The sequence below is a fragment of the Bombus terrestris genome, chromosome 15 (assembly GCF_910591885.1).
Source record: "Bombus terrestris chromosome 15, iyBomTerr1.2, whole genome shotgun sequence".
Taxonomy (NCBI): Eukaryota; Metazoa; Arthropoda; class Insecta; order Hymenoptera; family Apidae; genus Bombus; species Bombus terrestris.
In genome coordinates this window covers 7,577,511-7,598,610 of record NC_063283.1, presented here as the reverse complement: position 1 = coordinate 7,598,610, position 21,100 = coordinate 7,577,511, and the positions used below count along the sequence as shown (strand labels likewise).

General features: G+C 36.9%; 1 protein-coding gene across 6 annotated transcripts; it reads left to right on the top strand.

The window, feature by feature from the left end:
- The first annotated feature begins 40 nt into the window (after positions 1-40).
- On the top strand, positions 41-20,049 carry LOC100643864. 6 transcript variants are annotated; one of them, XM_012317180.3, is made up of 6 exons: positions 41-293; positions 3,696-3,862; positions 6,121-6,338; positions 8,229-8,303; positions 11,559-11,790; positions 16,231-20,049. In XM_012317180.3, exons 2-6 carry the CDS (start codon positions 3,703-3,705, stop codon positions 16,344-16,346), a joined length of 801 nt encoding a protein of 266 aa, XP_012172570.1. In that variant the 5' UTR covers positions 41-293; positions 3,696-3,702; the 3' UTR covers positions 16,347-20,049. The 6 variants fall into 6 exon arrangements, with proteins under 6 accessions (XP_012172570.1, XP_048268324.1, XP_048268322.1 ...); XM_048412367.1 differs by lacking the exon at positions 41-293 and adding an exon at positions 396-566; XM_048412365.1 differs by lacking the exon at positions 41-293 and adding an exon at positions 2,539-3,112.
- Positions 20,050-21,100: the final 1,051 nt, after the last annotated feature.

Here is a 21,100-nt window from a genome sequence, read left to right as displayed (position 1 = left end):
ACCTCCTCGTCCACGTGAAAAACTTCGTTCTACGTCTCTGACAAGCCTGCAAAGTCTCCAGCGACACTGGTTGCGAGCAAGAAGCACGAGTAGAGTAGGAAGAAAGGAGGATTCGGGTGTAGAAGTGCGCGTGTCCAGGGGCGGCGTCGCCACTCGCGTCGGTTGCGACGGGGCGCAGCGGCGACGCCGGGACGCGGTAGTCGCGACGCGGACGCGACCCAGTGCTCGTGTTCACCGGCGACGTGCTGCGCGGAGGATCGGTGCCGGGGAAGATGAGCCTGGAGCGCCGGGAAGTAAGTACTACCAAGGGGTTGGAGGGGGTGTGTGCGGAGCAGGGTGACGTGGCCACGCGTATAACGTCCCCGATTCAACGTCCCGTGGGCGGTGGACGGCGATCGATCCGCCGCCGACACCGGGATGTTCCCGTGGAAAAACACCGTGGAAACTACTCGCGTGTCTACAACCCTCGTGGACGAGATCCCGGAGTCGCGTGTCTGCGTGCAACGAGCTGGATGGAACCGTTTGATCGAACGTCCAGGACGATGACTGGGCACCACTATACGGCTGTATGGGTGCTTTTGTAAATATAGGATTCGTATGGGTGTTTTTGTAAATATAGCCTAGGTGTATGGGTGGTTTTATAAATGTAGCAGATATACAGACGTGAGCGAATACGAAAAATCTGTGGGATGATCGTGCGATTGGCGATGCTGGAGCTTGAACAGTTGGTCGAGGGAGACGAGGAGGGTGAATTTATGGGAAGCTTGTGATAGGTGTGAGAGCTTGGATGCTGGTCGAGCAGTTTGTTGATTTAAGACGACGTAGGTGCTGTAGGGTCATCGTATACGCTGTATGGTGGCGATAGTGGCGAAGTTTGGAAATTTTGGAAAGGGCGATTTTGGATGGACGGCTCCGTGAGAATGGCGACCTTCGGAAACTTCGTCGTCGAGGACTATGACTGAGGAGGAAAACATATGAATGCTTTCGTACGTGTATATGTTACACGTGTACGAAATGGAACGGATGAAGGACATAGTGAAGATGTACCTTGAGAGCTTGATGGATGATGTTTGAGATGTTTCTTGATATAAGATGATGTAGAGTGGAGGTTCGTATGTTTGATGATGGTGGAGTTTAGATAATGTAGGTCAGAAAGGTAGCGACAGCTTGAGAAAAGAGCAGGTTCGAGTAGGTTTGTTGGGGATGGTGTTGAGTTCACGTTAACGATCTACGACTAGGCTTTTTGTACATGTACATCTTACTATGTACGTTTTCTTCTGCTTCTATTTTCTTCTGTTTTCATCGTTTCTACTATAAGTGGAAGTGTTCGTCTTGAGTGCAACTCGATATAGAAAAACACAAAGTCTGTTAAAACCAACCACTTCTCTAGGTAAACTGCAATCTTCATTGATCAAACAAAATTTCTCATTCTTTTGTCAACGCGTACCAAGTTTCTAGGAAGTAGAAGATATGTAGGTCACGATGCAGAGACAGATCGAAAGGGAAGTAAAGCAAGATCTCGAAAGAGGTCTTACTACGGGCCACTTTTAACCCTTTAACGCTCGAGCCCGAGTCTCACGCGGCCAACCTTATACCTTACAACTCTGTATGCCTTTAGCAGTGATTTATTCGTTCGATTCGTTGAAGCAAACAGCATTATAGAGTCTGGTGATAGCAAAGACCTATACTTTAAAACTTTCCGCATTTCCCGTTATACCGAATCGAACGGAAATAGTTGATCGTTTTCTAAATGTAACATAGACGCACCGGTTTATACCAATGATGATTTAACGGCGTAAAAATAACCTACGAAGGATACAAATTTATTTCCAACAAAGATTCATTTAGCAAACAAGCAGAGATGTTATACGACCATAAATCGTTTGAAGTTTTACTAAAACCTTACAACGAAAATAAGGAAACGATAGCGTACAAGATCGTCGGATAAACCTCGTATTGTTAGACTTTCACGAAGAGGAAAATTATATTAAATAAGAACGTAAACGCTAAACCGTGCGATACAAAAAAATTGACGAAAATGGAAAAATTGATTTATCGAAACGATTAGAATTACAAACTTTAACTTCGTAGAGCAACGGATCTGATCATTTACCGCGGTCAGTCTTCTGTTGATGGTTTGTTAATGGCTTACGTTGATTCATGTGTTATACAAACCGAGAACTTTTTCATATTCTTCTCCCTTAATACGTACCTCCTACTCGTAATACGTACCGAAGAAGCCTAGTTAGGAATTTTGGAACATCCTGTATAGCAGCAAGGGACAAATCCATGGGAAGCAGAAAACTGATGATTCTGCAACGATCGGATAAAGAGAAAAGGGAAAAGATACGAACGTTAAGGGGTGAAACACTTCGCGGTTGCCTCGCCGCGATACTGTGGTGTTTTTCATCGTTGATTCTTATTTCATCGCATCACGCACGCCCCCACCCCTGATCGCTCGCCCTCCGTCTCGTTTTTCAGCCACTTGCAGCTGCGCAAAATCCTACGAGAAGCCGCGGAGCACACCCTCCTGCAGCTGCAGTTGGCAATGCGATCGCGGTTCATCGTGAACGCTTCTCCAATTTCTTCTCCGCCAACGTTCTAACCAAACAACCGATAACACACTTGTTTCTTCCTCGCCTCCGCCACAGTAACACGACAAGTCAATTTAATTGTTACATAAACCCATTCGTTGTTAAGAGAAGATTTGTCTTCTACAAGAGTAGGAAATTTATTCGGAAAACCGCTGGAACATCAAAAGTCAAATTGCTGGACTCGGCGTGGGCAGGGTAGTGCACAGACGTTGCTCGTTATACGACGATGAACCTTTCGTTCTGTACGAGAAGCGAGCAAGGAGTGGCTAGGACTTTTACCGAATAGGAATTTGCTTTGTTTTTGATTCTCGATGATAGATCGTTTCGTTCTTTTGTTCTTTCGCGGAGATACGGCACGTTTGCGTTGTCAGACGAACGCGGTCGTTGACAGCAAGGTGGATGGGTTTCGATAGACTAGATAAAGTGGAAATGAAGTGAGGAGCGGAGGAAATGGCACACGTGCCGGATATCTTAAGATACGAGAATTCGTTTTCTGCTCTGGCTCGTCGTACCCTCGGGTAAAAATCGCGTACGTTGCATTAATAAGAATTTCCGTAAACATATTTAATAGATCGTTTCTAGATGTTCTTCGTAAGGATAATCAGTTTGTGCATTCGTTGAAATAAAAATGAAAAAAGCTGTAACTACGTACAAGTTCGAGATTCTTTTCCTTTTTACGTATTTCCAAAAGTTGTTCCATCGTACGATCGTATCGATATATACACGAACACGAATATTTACGTCGAGCTATAGTAACACCGCAGTAACGTTTCCAACATTTTTGTAGATTTGAAAGGAAAGTTCGTGCCAGAGCGGCCAGATCGAATCACATATTAATGGAACGTTTTGTCGGGCGATATCGTTTTACTTTGGTTTATTTATACGCGTTGTTAATAAGCGTCGATGGAGTTAATCAGCTGTTTTCTTATTTACTGCTGGCAATTTTTTTGCCAACGTAGGCATATAAATTTAGCGTAGTTTCCTTTATCTTTTGTTTTCCTCTGCCTTTTGTTTTCTTTCACCTTTTATCTTTTGTTTGCCCCGTGCACGTTCTTCGTACGGCCCGATGCAGTTAACCAGCTGCATTTTTGTCATTTCCAGGCGAATTATGATACACGTGTCGTCGGAGAACACTCAACGATACGATCGTGTGAAGCGCAAGGGCGCAGTGTTTTTGTCCAACATTTTTAAATCGAAAAAGCTGACGTTAGGTATGAAGATCAACGAGGACGAAGAGATGGAACGTGCCCCGAAAGTCGAGACACCTGGTAAGCCGAGAAAATGTTTCTTTCATAATGCATATAGATATTTAGATAAGAGGTTTTCTGTTTTATCGCTGTAGAAAATTCGCTCGTTCAGAGAATTCGAGAAGTTGAGGTTCTTTCATAATAGAAGAGTAAAGTCGCCCACGTAAAAAGAAAAGAAAAAAAAAACAGAAAATAAGAAAATGACACGTTTTAAATTACTTTCGATCTATTTCATCTCGTACGTCTTATTCGTGCGAACGATTTAAGATATCTTTGATTTCATAGTTGTCCGGATAGTATTTCTAGGTTTGTACCTTAAAATCGGAATTTTTCTAGTTAATGTCTTCAAAGCAACGACTTTCTAATTAATTGGTAAAATATTGATATCGATATTCGTAAGCTAATGAGCAATTTATCGCAAGATATAGACCGAAAAGGACGACTACAAAATACCTCCAGCTCTTAAAAGCGAGAAGCTTCCGAAAAAAGCTGGGGTAATCAGCAGCTGAACCTTAAATATATCAATATTTTTTGTCGCTTAATTGCTTTCCCTAGAATTCGCTTGAAAAGGTGTTTTTCAAGCGGTGACACGTGCAAGAACAACTTTTGCGCATAATAAACCTTCTGCTTGTGCACACGTATACGTGCTCGTACTACGTACACATTAAAGAAGAACACCTTAAAATACTGAAGTGAAGAGGTAAAAAAATATTTCTTTTGCCTGGATATATCCAGAAATTAATCGGATAATTCCTTCGCAATTCCACGAAAAACGAATAGGAAAATGTGAATTTATTTTTAATGACGTGAAAAATGAGAAATGAGAAATAAAACAGAATATATACTATCATATTTCAGCAAGGCAAAAATGTCATTATATATATATATATATAAATTTAATTGGCAGGTCAACCGTGTGTTTTGCAAGAACGCAATTCTCTTCGCACATTTTTCTTTTCTCTTCTTTTCAAAAGAATATACATCACGAACGTTCGTGATGAATTTTTCGAAAGGAAAATGCATCGTCCAACTATTCGATTCGTCGTATTGTCGTATTATTGCATTTCTCTTTCCGGACATAAATATACTTTACGCGACTTCCAAATGATAAATAATTACTAGTTCGAGTTGCAGATAAGACCAAACTTTGTCCACCGTGCATACGAATATCGAGCTGTTGCTATCGACCAAACAATTACTTTTTATTTCTCGAATCCTCGTTACACAACCAGTGACATAAATTCTAAGCTTTTGAACGAGAGAACGGTATAGTTCGTACAGCTGTAAGGGGATTAAGATTTGCGAATTACCGAACGATGGAGAAATCTATATCTCTTAAAACACTAGTCTAAACGTTTGTAACAATTGTGACTAATATTACGGTAAACAAAATGAAACACGGTACGCAATTGATAACAAATAACAAGTCGGCGATAACAGGAATCAACACGCGTGTTCCAATTACGTAACGACCGTCCAATAAAATCTAAATCGTTTCTCTTCTATTTTATATCGATTCGACGGAATGCTTGAAAAATGCCAGTGTTTGTTCTTCTTCAAGAACGATAATAGGAATTCAATCGATTGAAAAATTGACGATTAAACGTAGCGATAGCAGAAAATAGAAAAGAAAAAAGTATAGAACGTGATATTCGCAGACGTTACATCGTCTTCGACGTCGATTATCTCGAAAACGGAGCCTCAGGTGAAAAAACATCCCGTGTTTGCAGTTTGTTTTGTTACGAACCACACCCTTTCATACAGCTATCCCTCGACGTGTATTTCTCTACTAAGAAAAACCATTTTAGATATTGCCAATTCATCACGATCGACTATAAAACATCCGTAATCCGACAATTAGGAAAATTAACCGGATCGATCGGATATTTTAAGAAGCGTACTATACTTTATCTTTCCTCCACTGCGCTATGATATGCGGTATGCACGGTTGACGCATTTTAAACGATAAATGGAATAACTCGATATTATAATCCTTAAGAGTCCGTCGAATAGAATCGCTATCTTAATAAAATACTATGATCGTTGAAAATTCACATCGAACTGTTCTTTTTATTTGATGAAGCAATTAAATTGAACAAACGCCATTAGATGTTTTATTATTATTCGATCGATAGGCGAGAAGTAAAACAGGTTTTTTTGGATAATTAATTTTGATAATATTAAAACGGAATTCACGTGAGATGGAATTTCACTCGTGAGAGATTCGAACTCGTACGATTATAACAAGATTCTGATTAGTCGGATAATTTCTGTTCCAGCGATCATAACGAACGCCTGCAGGCGCAGCGGCAGCGAAAACGACAACCAGGTATCGAGGATTCCGTCGACCTTGAGCGTGGCAGCCGTCGATGTGGTCGTTGCCTGTCAGCCGTCACCGTCGCATTCCATTCTAACCTTGACACCTGGTAGAACACGAAACATCGATCAGGATATGGAGGCGCTTAGGCTAAGTCGACAGGATAATCCCTTCCTACAGGTTCGAATCGATAAGTCTCTTTGTTGCCCGTTTACAAACAGGCCAACGACGAACACAGGCAGAAGGAGAACGATTTCCTCAAGATTCAGCCACTTTTTATCAGCCGAGATAAGGAGCGAATGGAAGAACCTTGAAATAATCAAATGCCAGTATCTAAAAGTTGCGAGAGATTTAATTATTTTTTATGGGGAAAGGGCTCTTTAGGTTTGATTAATGGCGATTCCGTGATTTCATTGAAAGTCGAACGATTGATACTGGAGGGTTCTTTCACGGTTCTCGCGATTCGGTTCTCGCCTTTTTCACGATTTAACTGAAACTCAAGCGATCGCAGAATTCTTATGCGGTTGAAAATTTAACATAGTTGGAACAACGGTATGGCAAATTATAATAATTTAGTGGGAAAGGAAAAAGAAAGAAAATAATGGACGGTGATTTTCCACGAATCGGTACAATTCAGTTTGCTCATTCACGGTTTAAAACCAGCTTTCGTTATTTCATTAAGCAGTCTGCACGCCATACCAGCATAATTCGTTCCTTTCCAGAGTATAGCGCGTATGGTGACTCATAATTTCGTACAAACAAAACTCATACATTCGTTCATCTAGGTCTTTTGTTCATCATGCTAGGAACGTGAAAAAGTCATACGAATCTATTATTATTATACCATTATTCGTTATCTAAGATACGCTATTTACATGTCTTTGAATGAAAAATAATTCATTTATTCCAAAGAAGATTTTCTTATGCTTTTCATTACCGAGAGTAGCTAATTAGCAAAAGCGACTCCTCGCAAAGTAAAGGTTTTCTGTTAATTTAAATTTGTATAATTCCAGATCAAATACTAAACCTAAAGATCTTCTACGATCTCCAAATATCTCTGGAATCTCATTTCTCAATTCTCTTAGTCTTAACATTTAATCTACAAATTTAATTCTACGTATAGATCAATGAGAGGTACATTCTGTAAAATCAATTCACCCAAAGATAAAGCTCATTAACCCATCCAATCACCACGTACCACTTTCTTCTTCTATTTATATCCAAAGGAAAAAAAAAACCTATACCCTCTGTCCCAGTTTTCTACATCACTTCACATCCACCGATACCATTAGTATTCTATTTCAAACGCAATAATTCCAACAATCAAAGTACACTCGCCTTTCCACCAATAGCAAATTCAAAGAACATAGATAACAGATAAGCTGTTTTCAGTATGAACAATAACGTCTGTCTGTGTCTATATAAAATTATAACAGCCCAGCTAATTCGATCGAAATACGAAGATGTATTACTTCCTGTCTGCTCTTTGAATCCTTTTTCACGTATCATCGTGTATATTTGGACACATATTTAGACAAGAGGACGAACGAAAAGACCGATTAATCGACGCTAAAGGAGAAACGAGAATATAATAATGGGAAAGAATTTCACACTGTGATCAGTGAAATTTGTATGCGATCATTTTCCATTTTTAATGTTCCGTTTTGTAATATCTGTTGGCTAATATCGTGCAACTTTTCTTATCGTATCTTGTATTCTTCCACGGTATAAATATGTATCGGACTGTTTAAAATCTTAGATTTCTTTTCCCTATCGCCCTTCGACATCGACCATAAAGCAAATTCAGCATTCACTTTTACATATTTCAACTCATTCGTCAACTTATATTTCCTGCACTTTCAAGCAAACTCTGCGCGTTCACAGATAAAAGATAACTCGATTTGCTCGGTGTGAGTCTCTTCCGCTCGCTCTCCATTACTCAAAGTCACACACGAATAAGTTCACGATTCACGCCATTTCCCGTGTCTTCGAAATTCCTCTGTCTCGTTGACCAACGACGTCTTATTTGGCATATGTAGGTACATGAACGATAGTGTTCGCATTTTCCAGGTACTGGCGAGTCGCGAGAGTCTGGTCGAGTCTTTGGAAGAGTCTGAATCCGATGATGCCATTCTGATGTCTCAGGTGAGCAATTTTTTCCGTTCGTTCGCCCTTGTCTACCTCCATGGAAGCATGAAAGAAGCATCGATTGGTTGGCCAGCTTGCATTATTAATGCTAACGTGAACTTGATAACGATGGCGAGCGATAGAAAGAGGAAGGGACCCGGCTAAGAACGATACGTCCTTTCTTCTACAGAACTGTCTTTTAGAATAGGTCGCGACCATTTTGGCATGTGTCATGGATGTGCAAAGGACACGGGTTATCGAGGGACTATTTTTATGTATCTGCCTTTTAGACGTCTCAAGGTAGCAGTTTGATTTTCAGACGATTCTTGTTATATTTGAACGATAGCGCGGATGTTTCAGAAATGGCAGCTAACTATAAATTTGTTTCACCTACTGGATATTGTAACGAATACTTCACTCGGGATATTTTACGTATCTTGTTATGTTTTTATATCTTCAGTGTACTCTGTGGATTTTTATATATCCAAATTCAAAAATAGTTCTCTGTATTTTTTTACAAAATCACAAACTTCCAGTGACTGTACTCGATGTTCAAAGATTCGAATATGCTTTTGTTCGGTGACGCACAAAATTCTACAGCTCTTTTGCGCCGATTTTTATACGTCAGGAACAATAAAAAAGATATCGCGGATAAGAAGCGGTTTTGACACGAGAGGAATTTTTAGAAAATTGCTTGCGTGGCGACTGATGCCGTATCGAAGGGATCACAATGCTTTTCTTGGAAGCGCGTGGATTACACCGAGAATCCTGACGTGGTATTATCGGTTATTGCATAAGTTTCTGAAGCACTATAATTGTTCGGTGCTAGCGTTCGGATAAAAATTGGAAAAATTGGAAAATGCTCCTAACTATAACTTGAACTACATATGTTTGAATATACGCGAAAGGATGTATTTTAAAACGATCATTAGTCCTAAGTATACGTACCACAGTATATACTAGGTTGTCCGAAAAGTGTCTTTCTTTTACAGACACGTCTTTCCCAACGATGCATTTTTGCACAAACACGAAACCTAATCAACCGAACGTTGTGATCTTTATTTTGATAGAACAAAATGAATCCTACGTAATTCGATAAAATAATATAAAACGGAAAATGTTGTGCGTCCACTGTTTCCTTATGAAACGAAAGAAACTTTCCAGACGACCTAATATCATCGTTCAGCAATACGCGAGCAACGCGTGTAATCTGTATGAAAAGCTAAATTCATGCCAGGAAATTATTAGCTGTTCCAATAAAATTGAGTCATCACGATATTATTCTCACGATTCATTGTATGGTATTCTTAGAATAAAACGCAAGAGATCGATTTACCGGTTGTAGAATTAGTCGGTAATTATCGATCATTCATAACAGTTGTCCATTATAAGAGATGGTACGTTCGATCCATTAACCCTGAGCTGACGAGTCACGATTACAATAAGCCTTAGGTATAATGGCTGCTACACGAGACTTGATATATCTACTCTACCTAGATTCTATTGTCGAGCTTTCGATGAATTTCCGTAACTTCGATGGTCGAAGGCGGTAAACTCGATACTCGACATGCAAATTCGCAGAAAATAAAAAAGAAAGTCGTGAAAAGATGAACATAAATTACGCGATGATTCTTAAACTTTCGTATATTTCCATACTTTCCACTCGAAGTTACTGGATTACGGATATTGATTTTACGCCGTTTAATTGCATACGTAAAATTGATTATTTGGCCAGATAATTACCGTCTATTTTATAGAGATTAAAGTGGTAGCGAATCGCGATAGCGACGTAAATAAATGGAAACTTTGTTTTATCATTTGAAGCAATTCGGAGAAAATTTTGGATCTTGAAAATTGACATATCTTTCAAGTGGAAAGCAGAGATAGTTGAACTTTCAGAGGGACGTCAATTACACCACTTGTGTTATCTGGTTATCTCGGGTCACTGCAATTTTTCTAATCTACGATATTCCTATCCGAGTAGAGGACTCTCGACATCGAATCGATGTTTAATAGGAAATAAAAGCCAGATCGATCGCTAATCTTACGCGTATCTTGTTAGAATTCGTGATATAATAAGGAGGCGATTTAATAGTTAGAATTAACTTTATTAATGGAACGGTGGCGTAACTTCTAAAACCACTATGATGCAAGATATGGAAAGTCGATTATCGAAAGACAATTAGATTATTGCATCTTTAATACATTAAATACGAAAGTAATATACCGCGGTATTAATATTCGCGGAATAAATTTATCTCTATGCTCAAAGTTAATTTCGGTGCTAACAAGTAAATAGTAATAAAATGCCAAACTACAAATAGACCTAGACCTAAATACGTAACTAGCTACGTAGGTTGCTTATCAATAAAATTTATGGTACTGTAGTACTAATACTAGCGAGCAAAAGTTTCCTGATACTGTGAAACTTCGCTTGATAAATTATGTTAGGAGGTAAGCAAGGCCTGAGAAATTAATATTCCGCGCTGATTCTAATAGGAAGTACAGCCTTCTGAAAACAGTGGAAACGGTCGAACAACGAACTGACATTCGGTATAAGAAAAATGTTCTCGTAGACTCTCGACTTGTTCCTTTTCCTACGTAGAATCTTTCGTTTCGCATTTGTAACGTTACTATTCGGCGGATGTTTATGCATTTACAAAAATTAACTGGCGTTATAAAAATTTGTATTTTTAAGTGCGCAACTTTATGATTCAATTAGATATCATTTTTCCAGGATATAATTACAGATACACTCGTAGAAATTATGTAATATGACGTGCGGATATTTTGTTTGAAATAATTGGAATAATATACTGGGTAGAAATTAAAGAAGCCAGATAAAATGCATATACAGGGTATCTGCGAAATCATGGTACAAGCGTTCGAGCGGCGATTTTACATACAAAAATAAATCGAAAAAGAAAGGAATAACATTTTTTCGTTCGGGGTTTTCTTTCGCGGAGAAATGAGTTTCAAGTTGCTAATTGTAAATTTCGAGGTATCCGATTTTCAACATCCTCTATGGTTCCATTTCTTGAATTAGTTCCATAAAAATACGAATTCATATCGACATTCTGAATGATCGTTAAAACGTATATTGGATAAAAATTGAATAAGCTGGAGTACTTCTTCGCTTTGCTCTCGTAGACAAACGTAAGCTCTTTAATTTCTGCGTAGGCCGCAATCCCATAAAAATACGAATTTGCGCAAACATTCACAGTCTAACGATTATTGAAACATCCTCTATAAATAGAAAATCCTCGTTTTCAGGAACTGGGCGACACCGATCCATTAACCTTAGCCCAGGTGCACGAGCACCTGGTACGAAGTCCACCGCCCGCATCGTGGCCTCACACCACGACTTTCCATTTTCCTCATCAAAATCAGAGTTCGTCGGGCAAGAACGACGTGCTGGCTCATTACAAAAGCCCGTCGAAGGCGACTTCGTGCCGTGGCAACGATCACGAGCTGTCCAGAAGCGAGCCATCCACGGATATCAGAGGTGCGAATCCAAACGACTAGACAATTGTACTTTTCTTTTATCGAAACGGCGCTCCCTTCGTCTTATCTCGTACGCGTGTACGTGTATATATATTGTATATATGTGTCCATATAGCTGATAGCTCTTTTTTAACCCTTTGAGTGCTGTGGGCGCATATAGGTGTCTGGCGAAAGCTATCGGTGTGGGCTAAGGACATATATATGCGTTTTCTGTAAGTGCCCGGCATGGGCTAAGGACGCATGTATGGGTTTTTCAAGTTTTCCGAACACCTACGCAGAAGTAATACTATTACGTTTGTGTGAAATAAATATAAATGCATTCCTTACGGCAGTAAACAAATGCCAATAGTGGCTCGTTATTGTTGAAGCGGTCACCACTTGTAAGAAAACTCTACATCTGGTTTCTTTTAGTTTTCTCAAGCACTGAATTTTTCACACACAACTAAATTACTAACTTGTGTTAATATTTACTAAATTTAGTTTTCTAGTTTATCGTTTTCTAGTTTATTACCCAGATTCTAGTTAACTGCAAATTTCAATGTTTATAATAAATAATTAAAAATAACTAAAAAATAACGCTCTTGAATCATTTAATCTCGTGCAAAAGAATTACTATAACCTATTACGATTTGCGCTTTGAATAGTCAATCAACAGAGTTCAGTCTAACGAAAAAGTATTCCGTCCACAGCGATCGTCAGCGCTAAACGCGCGCCGTCCGTACGGACGACATAGGCCGCGAGTAGTCAGCACTCAAAGGGAATCGTTTGCGTGCTTCGCGTACGTAAGCTATGGCAACGTAAATTTGGCGCTTGTCTTTAGCGTTGGGGTCAGATGCTTTCAATAAAAATATATATCACATTCTTATAATCGACCATTCTCATGGTTGTTCGCCATTACCGACGGAAACGAGGATCATATTCGTTGAGTGGACTCTTTCGATGGTATTTGGGGCTTTTCGAATGAAATTTCGATCGTGGTAGTCGATAGATTGCTTTCAGTTATTACTAGAAGAATTGGTAGAAGATGGAGATAGTGGAGAATTTGATTAGTTGTAGATGTTTCATGCTCCGATTCCAAATTGACTTCATCACTTTCAAGTTATTAAGTTGGAAACTTTTACCTTGTTCTCGTTCGCTATTACAACTATTAAGAACATATTATGTAATTTATGGTGTCCATATAAAGTTAGCATCTTAGTTTCTGAGCTGATAAATTAATCTACCAAAGTTTTTCTTGTTTCACGATCTTTGCAACAGTCTTATTAAAGTTTTCTCAGGTGATTTATAGTTTATTTAGAAATTAATCTTTTTTTTTTTCTTGGTTATTAAGTTAGTAATTTCTGCTTTGTTTCTTTCTTGTATTATTTTCTTTCCACGTTCTAGAGATTCTCTGATGGATATTGTACAGTTTCTCTAACGTGATCTTCAAACTGGCTCTGTATCAGTTTCTATCCATTTCTAATACATTTTATCCCATTTTAATAATAGTTTATTTCCATAGAATATCGCCTATAAATACCAACGTAATGTGTTATATACGCTAACCATTTTATTTAAAAATATCATCCCTCAAAGTACCAAAATACTAATATAATAAAGTATCGTTTGTTTTAGCAATATGAAAATAAATAGGTCCCTTAGCCCACGCGGATATTTATGCAAATTATTAGTCAGTCGGTATACGTGTGTTGTCATATTTTAAGCCCCGAAACGACACACGACACGGACAGTGCATTTAGCGGAACAGGGGCAAAATCGAAGCCACTTGGAAATTAAAATAAATCAAGTGTCTCATTAGAATTTCACACAGGAAGATCGATAGATGCAGGCGTCAAGGCCGCCACCAAGGTCACTCTAAATAGATCCATCTAAATAGAACTTGCATCCTTATTTTAATGCAGAAAGGGTAGATATAAATGTCCCCACGCACAAGTATCTTAATCGAACAATCTCGTACTTAAATATACGTACGATTGATGGAAAGGATATAGCGAGGGCGTAAGATCGGGAAAGTGTTGAAGAAGTTCGTTTAATTCACATTACATCGCTGGCAAACTTGTATTGTTAAATTCTGTTTCTTAATTGATAGATAGCATAATATCAAAAATAATACGTTATTTACGAAAGACACTAAGTAGAAATTGTAACATATTTACAAAAGATTGTATATGAGAGTTTCGTATAATTTAAGGCAACTTCTACAAGTATATAAATTGCCATTTTTCATATCAGAAATACACGTAATACAAAAATTTCAGGCATTAATTATTCACAAATATCGGTGAAGCTTCAAAGTCATCATCCAAAATGCTTCTACGATAGTACCAGTTCAGTGGTTGCATTAATAGCCGTTGAATGTTTTTAACGTATAATCCTACGATATCTGTATATCGTTCTCAAGGATCATACGTCTAACCATATTTCCATTTTGCAGAAATCCTTCGATCCGTGAATAAATTAGATGATAATTATGGTTACGTTCAGCCAACAACTCCACGTCCATACGAACGAGCGTGAATCCTTGAAAACGCGAAGAGCGCCGGTACCGCAGCCAATATAGAGAAATATGGAAATCCTCCGACATAGACACGCTTCTTTAGGACATTAGCGAATTCATATATTCGTGATTGACACTTATCTGGCGACCTTGATGCCCGCGGCGCTCACAAACGTACAGACGCGATCGATTTCACTTTATTTTTAACCCGCATAAATTAATGGTACGTGACACGGTGGGCGTGCCTTGACTTTCGATCGGTTCTTCACCGACTTTCCGCTGGTAGAAAATATTTTCGCCCCTGCGGTGCATTTCCCTTCGGTTAAAGGCAACTGTTCTATTCCAAGACGCGCCTCTCTAAACCTCCCCCGGAATTTTTTTTCAAAGATCCTATACAGCTTTTTCCATTGCCGTTCTGCGTACACATCTATGTACGTTTCAGTAATATTTATAAATTTTCTTGTAAGAAAATAATCAAACCTGCGGATAGTGTGAATTCTGAAGAATGTGTTTTCATGACGTTCGTGATTTCAATCCGCTTCAACTTTGAAATAAAAAGATTGGGAAGATTCTTGATCCGAACGAGGAGCAGCGAAATCAAAATAATGACGATGTTTCGAAAGTTTGACTATCGATCTTTTTTATTGACTTTTGTGCTGTTCGTGGATTAAAGGAATTAAGAGAAGAGAGGAGCTACTAATAGGAATATTTAACAATCATATCTGTTGCCTCGTTATTACATATCGTGTATTATTAAATGTCAATTAAGCACGCAATAATAAGGCAGCGAAAATAACATTGAAACACGAGCATTGTATATAAATTATAACAAAACCAAGACAAGATAAAAATTGATTGACTCTCTGACAGAGCAGCGCGTGTCGCACGATCGTCGCTACTTCCTTTATTCTTTCTTGTTGGTTGATTTACTGTCGTTGGTGAAAACGCGCGTGACTGATTCTAATCGCCCCCAGCTTGTCGCATTGCGCGATTTTTTATGCCGTCCGTTCGTGGCTCATATGCACGCACGTGAGACATCGTATTTTTTATCTAGGCCAGTAACCCCGGCACGCTTGCTACGCTTTAATGTTTTAGAAACGTTCTAACAAGCAGAGAATTAATTTACAAGAATTAACGAGGGGCAAACTAATAAACGTACTTTCTTAGACAGCTTTCACGTTTTCAATCAAATTGATAAGAAAAATCACAACTTAATGACTCCTTATTTTAAGGATTACTGATGCTGCTAAGAAAACCACTAAAACATTATTAGCGTATAATGGAAATTACATAAATATTATTTCAGTAATATATTGATATGTAACATGGGTATTTATAATATTCATTACATAAAAGCGAGAATGTTACTAGATTCAAAATTTCTGATGCACGAGAAGTGCACCTACAGCTATGTAACCCGCGATGTATCGTTGCATGCGCCTGCACGTATGCAACCATCGATGTAACGTGCATGCAGCTATGTCACGTCGTATTAGTATTCAACTTGTTTAGCATATAGTTTGTATAATTTACAATTCTTCAGCTATTTAACGCTAGAACTACTATAAAACTTGTATCAAAGAAGTTAAAATGAAAGGTATATGAAAAAATATAATCCGAGAAAAAAGGGAAGCCTTCGTAAAAAAATATTCATATCCCCAAAAATGCATTATTGTAAATCTATAAAATTTATATAAAAAATTACTACGTGATCATATTAACCGCTCTGGTAGTTCTAGTGTTGAACACTAAAATAAAATTTGGAATTAAAACCAACGTCGAAAGATAGAGGAATATTTTATAAAAGATTGAACTATCCGAGACACGAACCTCTTTCTTCTTTTCAAACTTTGAATAAAGTAGAAATATAGAGAAGCAAACATTATTAAATATTAAATGACACCGTTTTGATAAAAACATTGGATTTCTATTGAAATTTTTCAGACCGCCACTCACACACATTTTCGTTGTTGCACCCAACGCCGATTCGTTCATTGTCGGACGTTCGACGGCTTCACAGATCAGCGGACGACAGTGTGCAATTGATGTCGAGCGAATAAAACGCTAATGCATTCCGGTCCGCGACCGGATCGAGATGACTTCTCGCATTCAGAACACGAACCGTGCTTTGTCGGTGCTAAAACGTCTGCTGAAAGTTCCCGGATTGTTTCGGAGGAGCGTGTCCACGAGGAAAGGACACTCGGAAGCTCCTTGACGAGTTCACGCATGATCGAGGTTCGCCGAAACGATTCTCGAGTCGCGAGTCTCGAGATGTCAACGATTCTTTGATTCTGTTGAAAGAATCGTATCGAAGTTGACTCACAGGTTCGTTTGATAACGGAAGCGAAAGTTTCAAGTTTAACGTCAGTTTGGTGCGGAAAGAATTTCGAACGTTCTGTATTTCGTGATCTGTGTTTACGAAGAATGTACCAACTGATGAAGATTTGTAGATTGTCTCGTTGTGTCACAGGTTAGGTATGCTCTATTTCGGATGAAATGAAAAGTGTCCCTATTACGCAATCGAAACATTACGGTGCGAATCGAAATCATAAAGAGATAGAGAGAGAGAGAGAGAATATTATTGAAATTCTTTTATTCGTTTTGATATGTTGAATGAGACCAGAGCTCAAAGTAAAATGTATGTGACAAACGCACGCGCGCATTTGATAAGTTATCAATGCAGCATAATTTTAAAGCCTTGCACGCAATGTGCTCGTATTTAACGACAAAAGATTTAGCTACATGATCTAATGTCAAAGAAAGCGATATCTATTTTCGTTCCACGTAAAAGTTTAAAATCTAAATCTAATTTTAGACTTTGAAAGATATTTTCCAAGATAAAAATTAAGTAAAAATATTTATTCGAATTATCAAATCCTCGACGACCCTAACGTACCGCTTTTTTCTGCAAGGTTGCTCGCATATTTCAAGAAATTAGACGAGTAAGACTCATTGCTGTGAAGTGAAATTTGATTACACTCGCTCACTGATGTAGGCGGAAGTAAGCTATTACTTATTAAAGTAGTACAAAGTAGTGTTATTACTAAAAATCAGGGAATTTAGATGCTACCAAAATTTAGAGATATTTTTATCCAATATGCAAAATTATAGATGTTTTTAAGTATCAATTTGTAAGACGATATATTTATATTTATAAATTACGAGAAAAAGCTTCTAAATTTGTACACTGTCGTTTTCCCTAAATAATTTATTTTTAGCGTTATAATGTATTTGCAAGTCGATGAGTGAGTGTAATTCAGAAAATTTTTCTGGAAACCGGTCTTTGTTTCAATTATAAATTAGTCTGACATATTTACCGACCGAGCCTAGCGTATTTGAACTGGCGCGCAATTCAATAATCAATCATAACGTAACGACATAAATAGAGAGGCCTATGTTTGATCAAAGACAATTATCTTTATTATCATTCGAATTGAGAAATTGTAATTGTAATGTTTCTGGTTTCTTCCGTGCGCGTGTTTCAAACCAATTCGTACTTACATATTAATACGTATGCTTGTTTGTAATTAATTTCAATCACGTAACCATGAGAAACAGGAATAACGTGGTGTTTTAATTGTTGCAATAATTGCAATACAGGTCGCAATTAGCTAATTTAAATGGTAGTATAAAATACTATCCTTGTATCTTGGAACTTTCTGTCAACAATATTATTTATTTTTCACTTAAAAATTTTGCAAAAATATAGCAGTGAGATATCAGCATTTACTGTGAATAAACGTATAATATTTACAATATCATATATAATTTAAGAAGATATTGATTGTTCGAATCTTTTCTAATCAAATTTGCAAATAGCATATTTCTATTTAAAATATTATTTCGCAAAATCATTAAAGAATAATATATTGTTATTATGTATCATGAATAACTTTTTTTATAATTGCTTTAATTGCATCGAGACGAGTTATCGAGCTTACATTGTTGCTGTTATTGTTAATTAGTCTATATTTATTCTGCACAAATTATTTTTTATCAATAGGACATATACATATTTTCGACGTTATCATAGGATAAAGAAGGTAGCATGTAAACATGCATGCTTCTTTCAGGATATATTTATTAACATATAACGTGAAAAAAATGCAGAACGTTTCCAGGTAAAAAGTTATTTGTAGCGCTGACGATGCGCCAAAAGTATAGGCCTGATCATGAATAATAAACTAACACGTAATCATAGCTTAAGAATCTTTTTTTACGTAAATAAGAATGGAAGAAGTGTTGTCGATATTTCGAACGATTAATGTGCATCGTCCGAAGATGATACACTTTTAAAGTCGAAAATATTTTTTTAACGTTGCGATATCATTTCACATAAGCATAAATACTGACGAGTAGTAGATATGTATGTACTTGTTAAGACTACTTTCGGCTTGCAACGCACATAACCTGTACCTTTTTCTCATATTGTTTTAAAGTTGAAACAACAGTCTAAGAATTTCGACGAACAATCCTATTTTATACAGTACACGAACAGTCTCATATTGAAGATAAAGCATGTTTCACTTGAAAACTGGTGTAAATCAATTGTTTCAAAAAATTGCGACTACGATTACAGACAGCGAGTAAACAAATAATCCTGCTACGTCTTTTGGGTCGTTTCCGACTTGATCAACTGTATATAAAAAAAAAAAGGAATGTCCTAAGTTTGAAGGAAGAGTGACAAAATCGTTGTTCTTTGTTTATTGAAACAAGAACAAAATTGGAATATAATTCAAAGACTATAGTAGAGTTAAAAGATTAAAAGGTCATAGTGAATAAAATTTTAGCAGGGTTTATACAAAACTTTCAGAACAGTAGCATATAAGAAAAAGGAAAAGATCTAGAAAGTTATTGCAATTATTATTGTAACTATAGTGTCCAATTGACTTGGCCATTGAGAATTGAGATTATTTCTATTAATATATGCGATATTAGATACACTATACACGTGTATTAGAGGCTCCAGACAATTTCGTCTTCGTCTGGATGTCAAACAGGTAAAAATATGAAAAACGAAAAAAAAAAAGAAACAGTAGAGAGACTTATATGATATAATCTAGTCGAATATAACATATATACCGAGGACTGTGTTGTCACTTTTAAGCGAATATTAAATGAATACTTGTTCGGGTAATTATTCGAGCGTTGAATAATCAATGATGGCGAGGTTAGGGCGCGAATATTATTATTAAGTGAACTGAGGTTACTTTTATCGGAAAGCGATGTTGAATGTTACAATAGACCCTCGATTTGACGGATTTTTTATTCAAATAAACTTCGAATTTAATTTGCAACTTTATGATCTTTTTAATATTTTCTATATTGACTTAAAATTTCTTCGATTCTTAAATATTTAATAACCGTTGCTCTAATTAATCCTTCAAATCATGGGTTTACTGTATTTATATAATGGAAATTCACACACGGTTGCTTTGTTTTATTTTTTAATTTAAGAAGCACTGTTCGCAAAAATGTTACAAATTGTACTCCCGCATCTTACAATTACTTCAAAACTAAGACATGGATTTAATAAGACGAATTGAAAATAAATTTCAAATTACGCAAAAGATACTAAATATACGTTACTTGTTGATAAAAAGGGGTAATAACTTTATTTTAAGATGATTGTAAAATATTTATTTAAATTTTTCGCCACTGTTGTCATCTGTTAATCGATTTATCAAATTTTATGCTGTGCAAATAATTACTAGAATGAATCTTTGTTCGTTTGGATTGGAAATAAAAGTTTGATTCTTTATACGATGGTATTTATATGTAATTTTCTTATCCTTATTCTTAGAATTGAAGTAAAATTTTACTATGAAATTGTGAAGAATACAATTGCAATACGAATACCTCTACAATAGTTGTTCCTCTTAACACAGAATTAATTGTATAATTTAATATATTGTAGACTAAAATTCAAAAACTACAATGATAATTTTTGAAATTTTTGAGCATGATGCTTTATTAATACAACTACAAGATAATCTCTACATATACAGAAATCATAGGAACTACCTAATAAATGTTCTAAATACATGATGCAATCGCGATCGCATCCAATTAACTCATATCATTTATTACACAATTCATATTTGTGTCATATATATGATGCAATTAGTAACTGTATATGAAATAATACTGATTGCCCAAGTCACACCGCGTGGAGATTGCTGCGTACGAAGCCTCCCCTATCCACGATCCCATTCAACCCACTTTTACGCAAAAATTTACTAATTTTATATAAAAACATTTTTAAGCAAGCTCTGCTTCTTGTGATGTAGGGAAGCAGACATCTGTTACGGAGTGACACCTATATACGTTTAATCGCTAAGATTTTCGACACTGAACTGATCGCCAGCGACGAGATCTGCACAATGAATTTTGGTTAACGAAAAATTGAATACCCCGCAACAAAGTCATTTATTTACAAGTCGGAGTTGTCAAATTCTTAGAAAATCTGTGTTCAAGGATAAATATATTTTTAATGACGAGAATATCGTCTGATAATATCGTCATAAAATGATGATTAGTAAGCGATTAAATAAACACGTTCTATTTAAATGAAGTAGATAGAAGTGTAGAAAAATGATGATAAAGAAAGCCGAAATAAAAGTATTGATAATGATGAGTTGACGCGAGGCATTCTTGTTCCACAAATTTCATTCGAGGTAGGGATTTTGTGATATCTTGAGCCAATAGGAACGCTCGATTTTCCTATGTATGAGCGCGCGCAAATTTAACCTGATCAAATAGACAAATTGATTAAATTGATGAGTAAAAAAGATATAATAATATTTAAGATAAT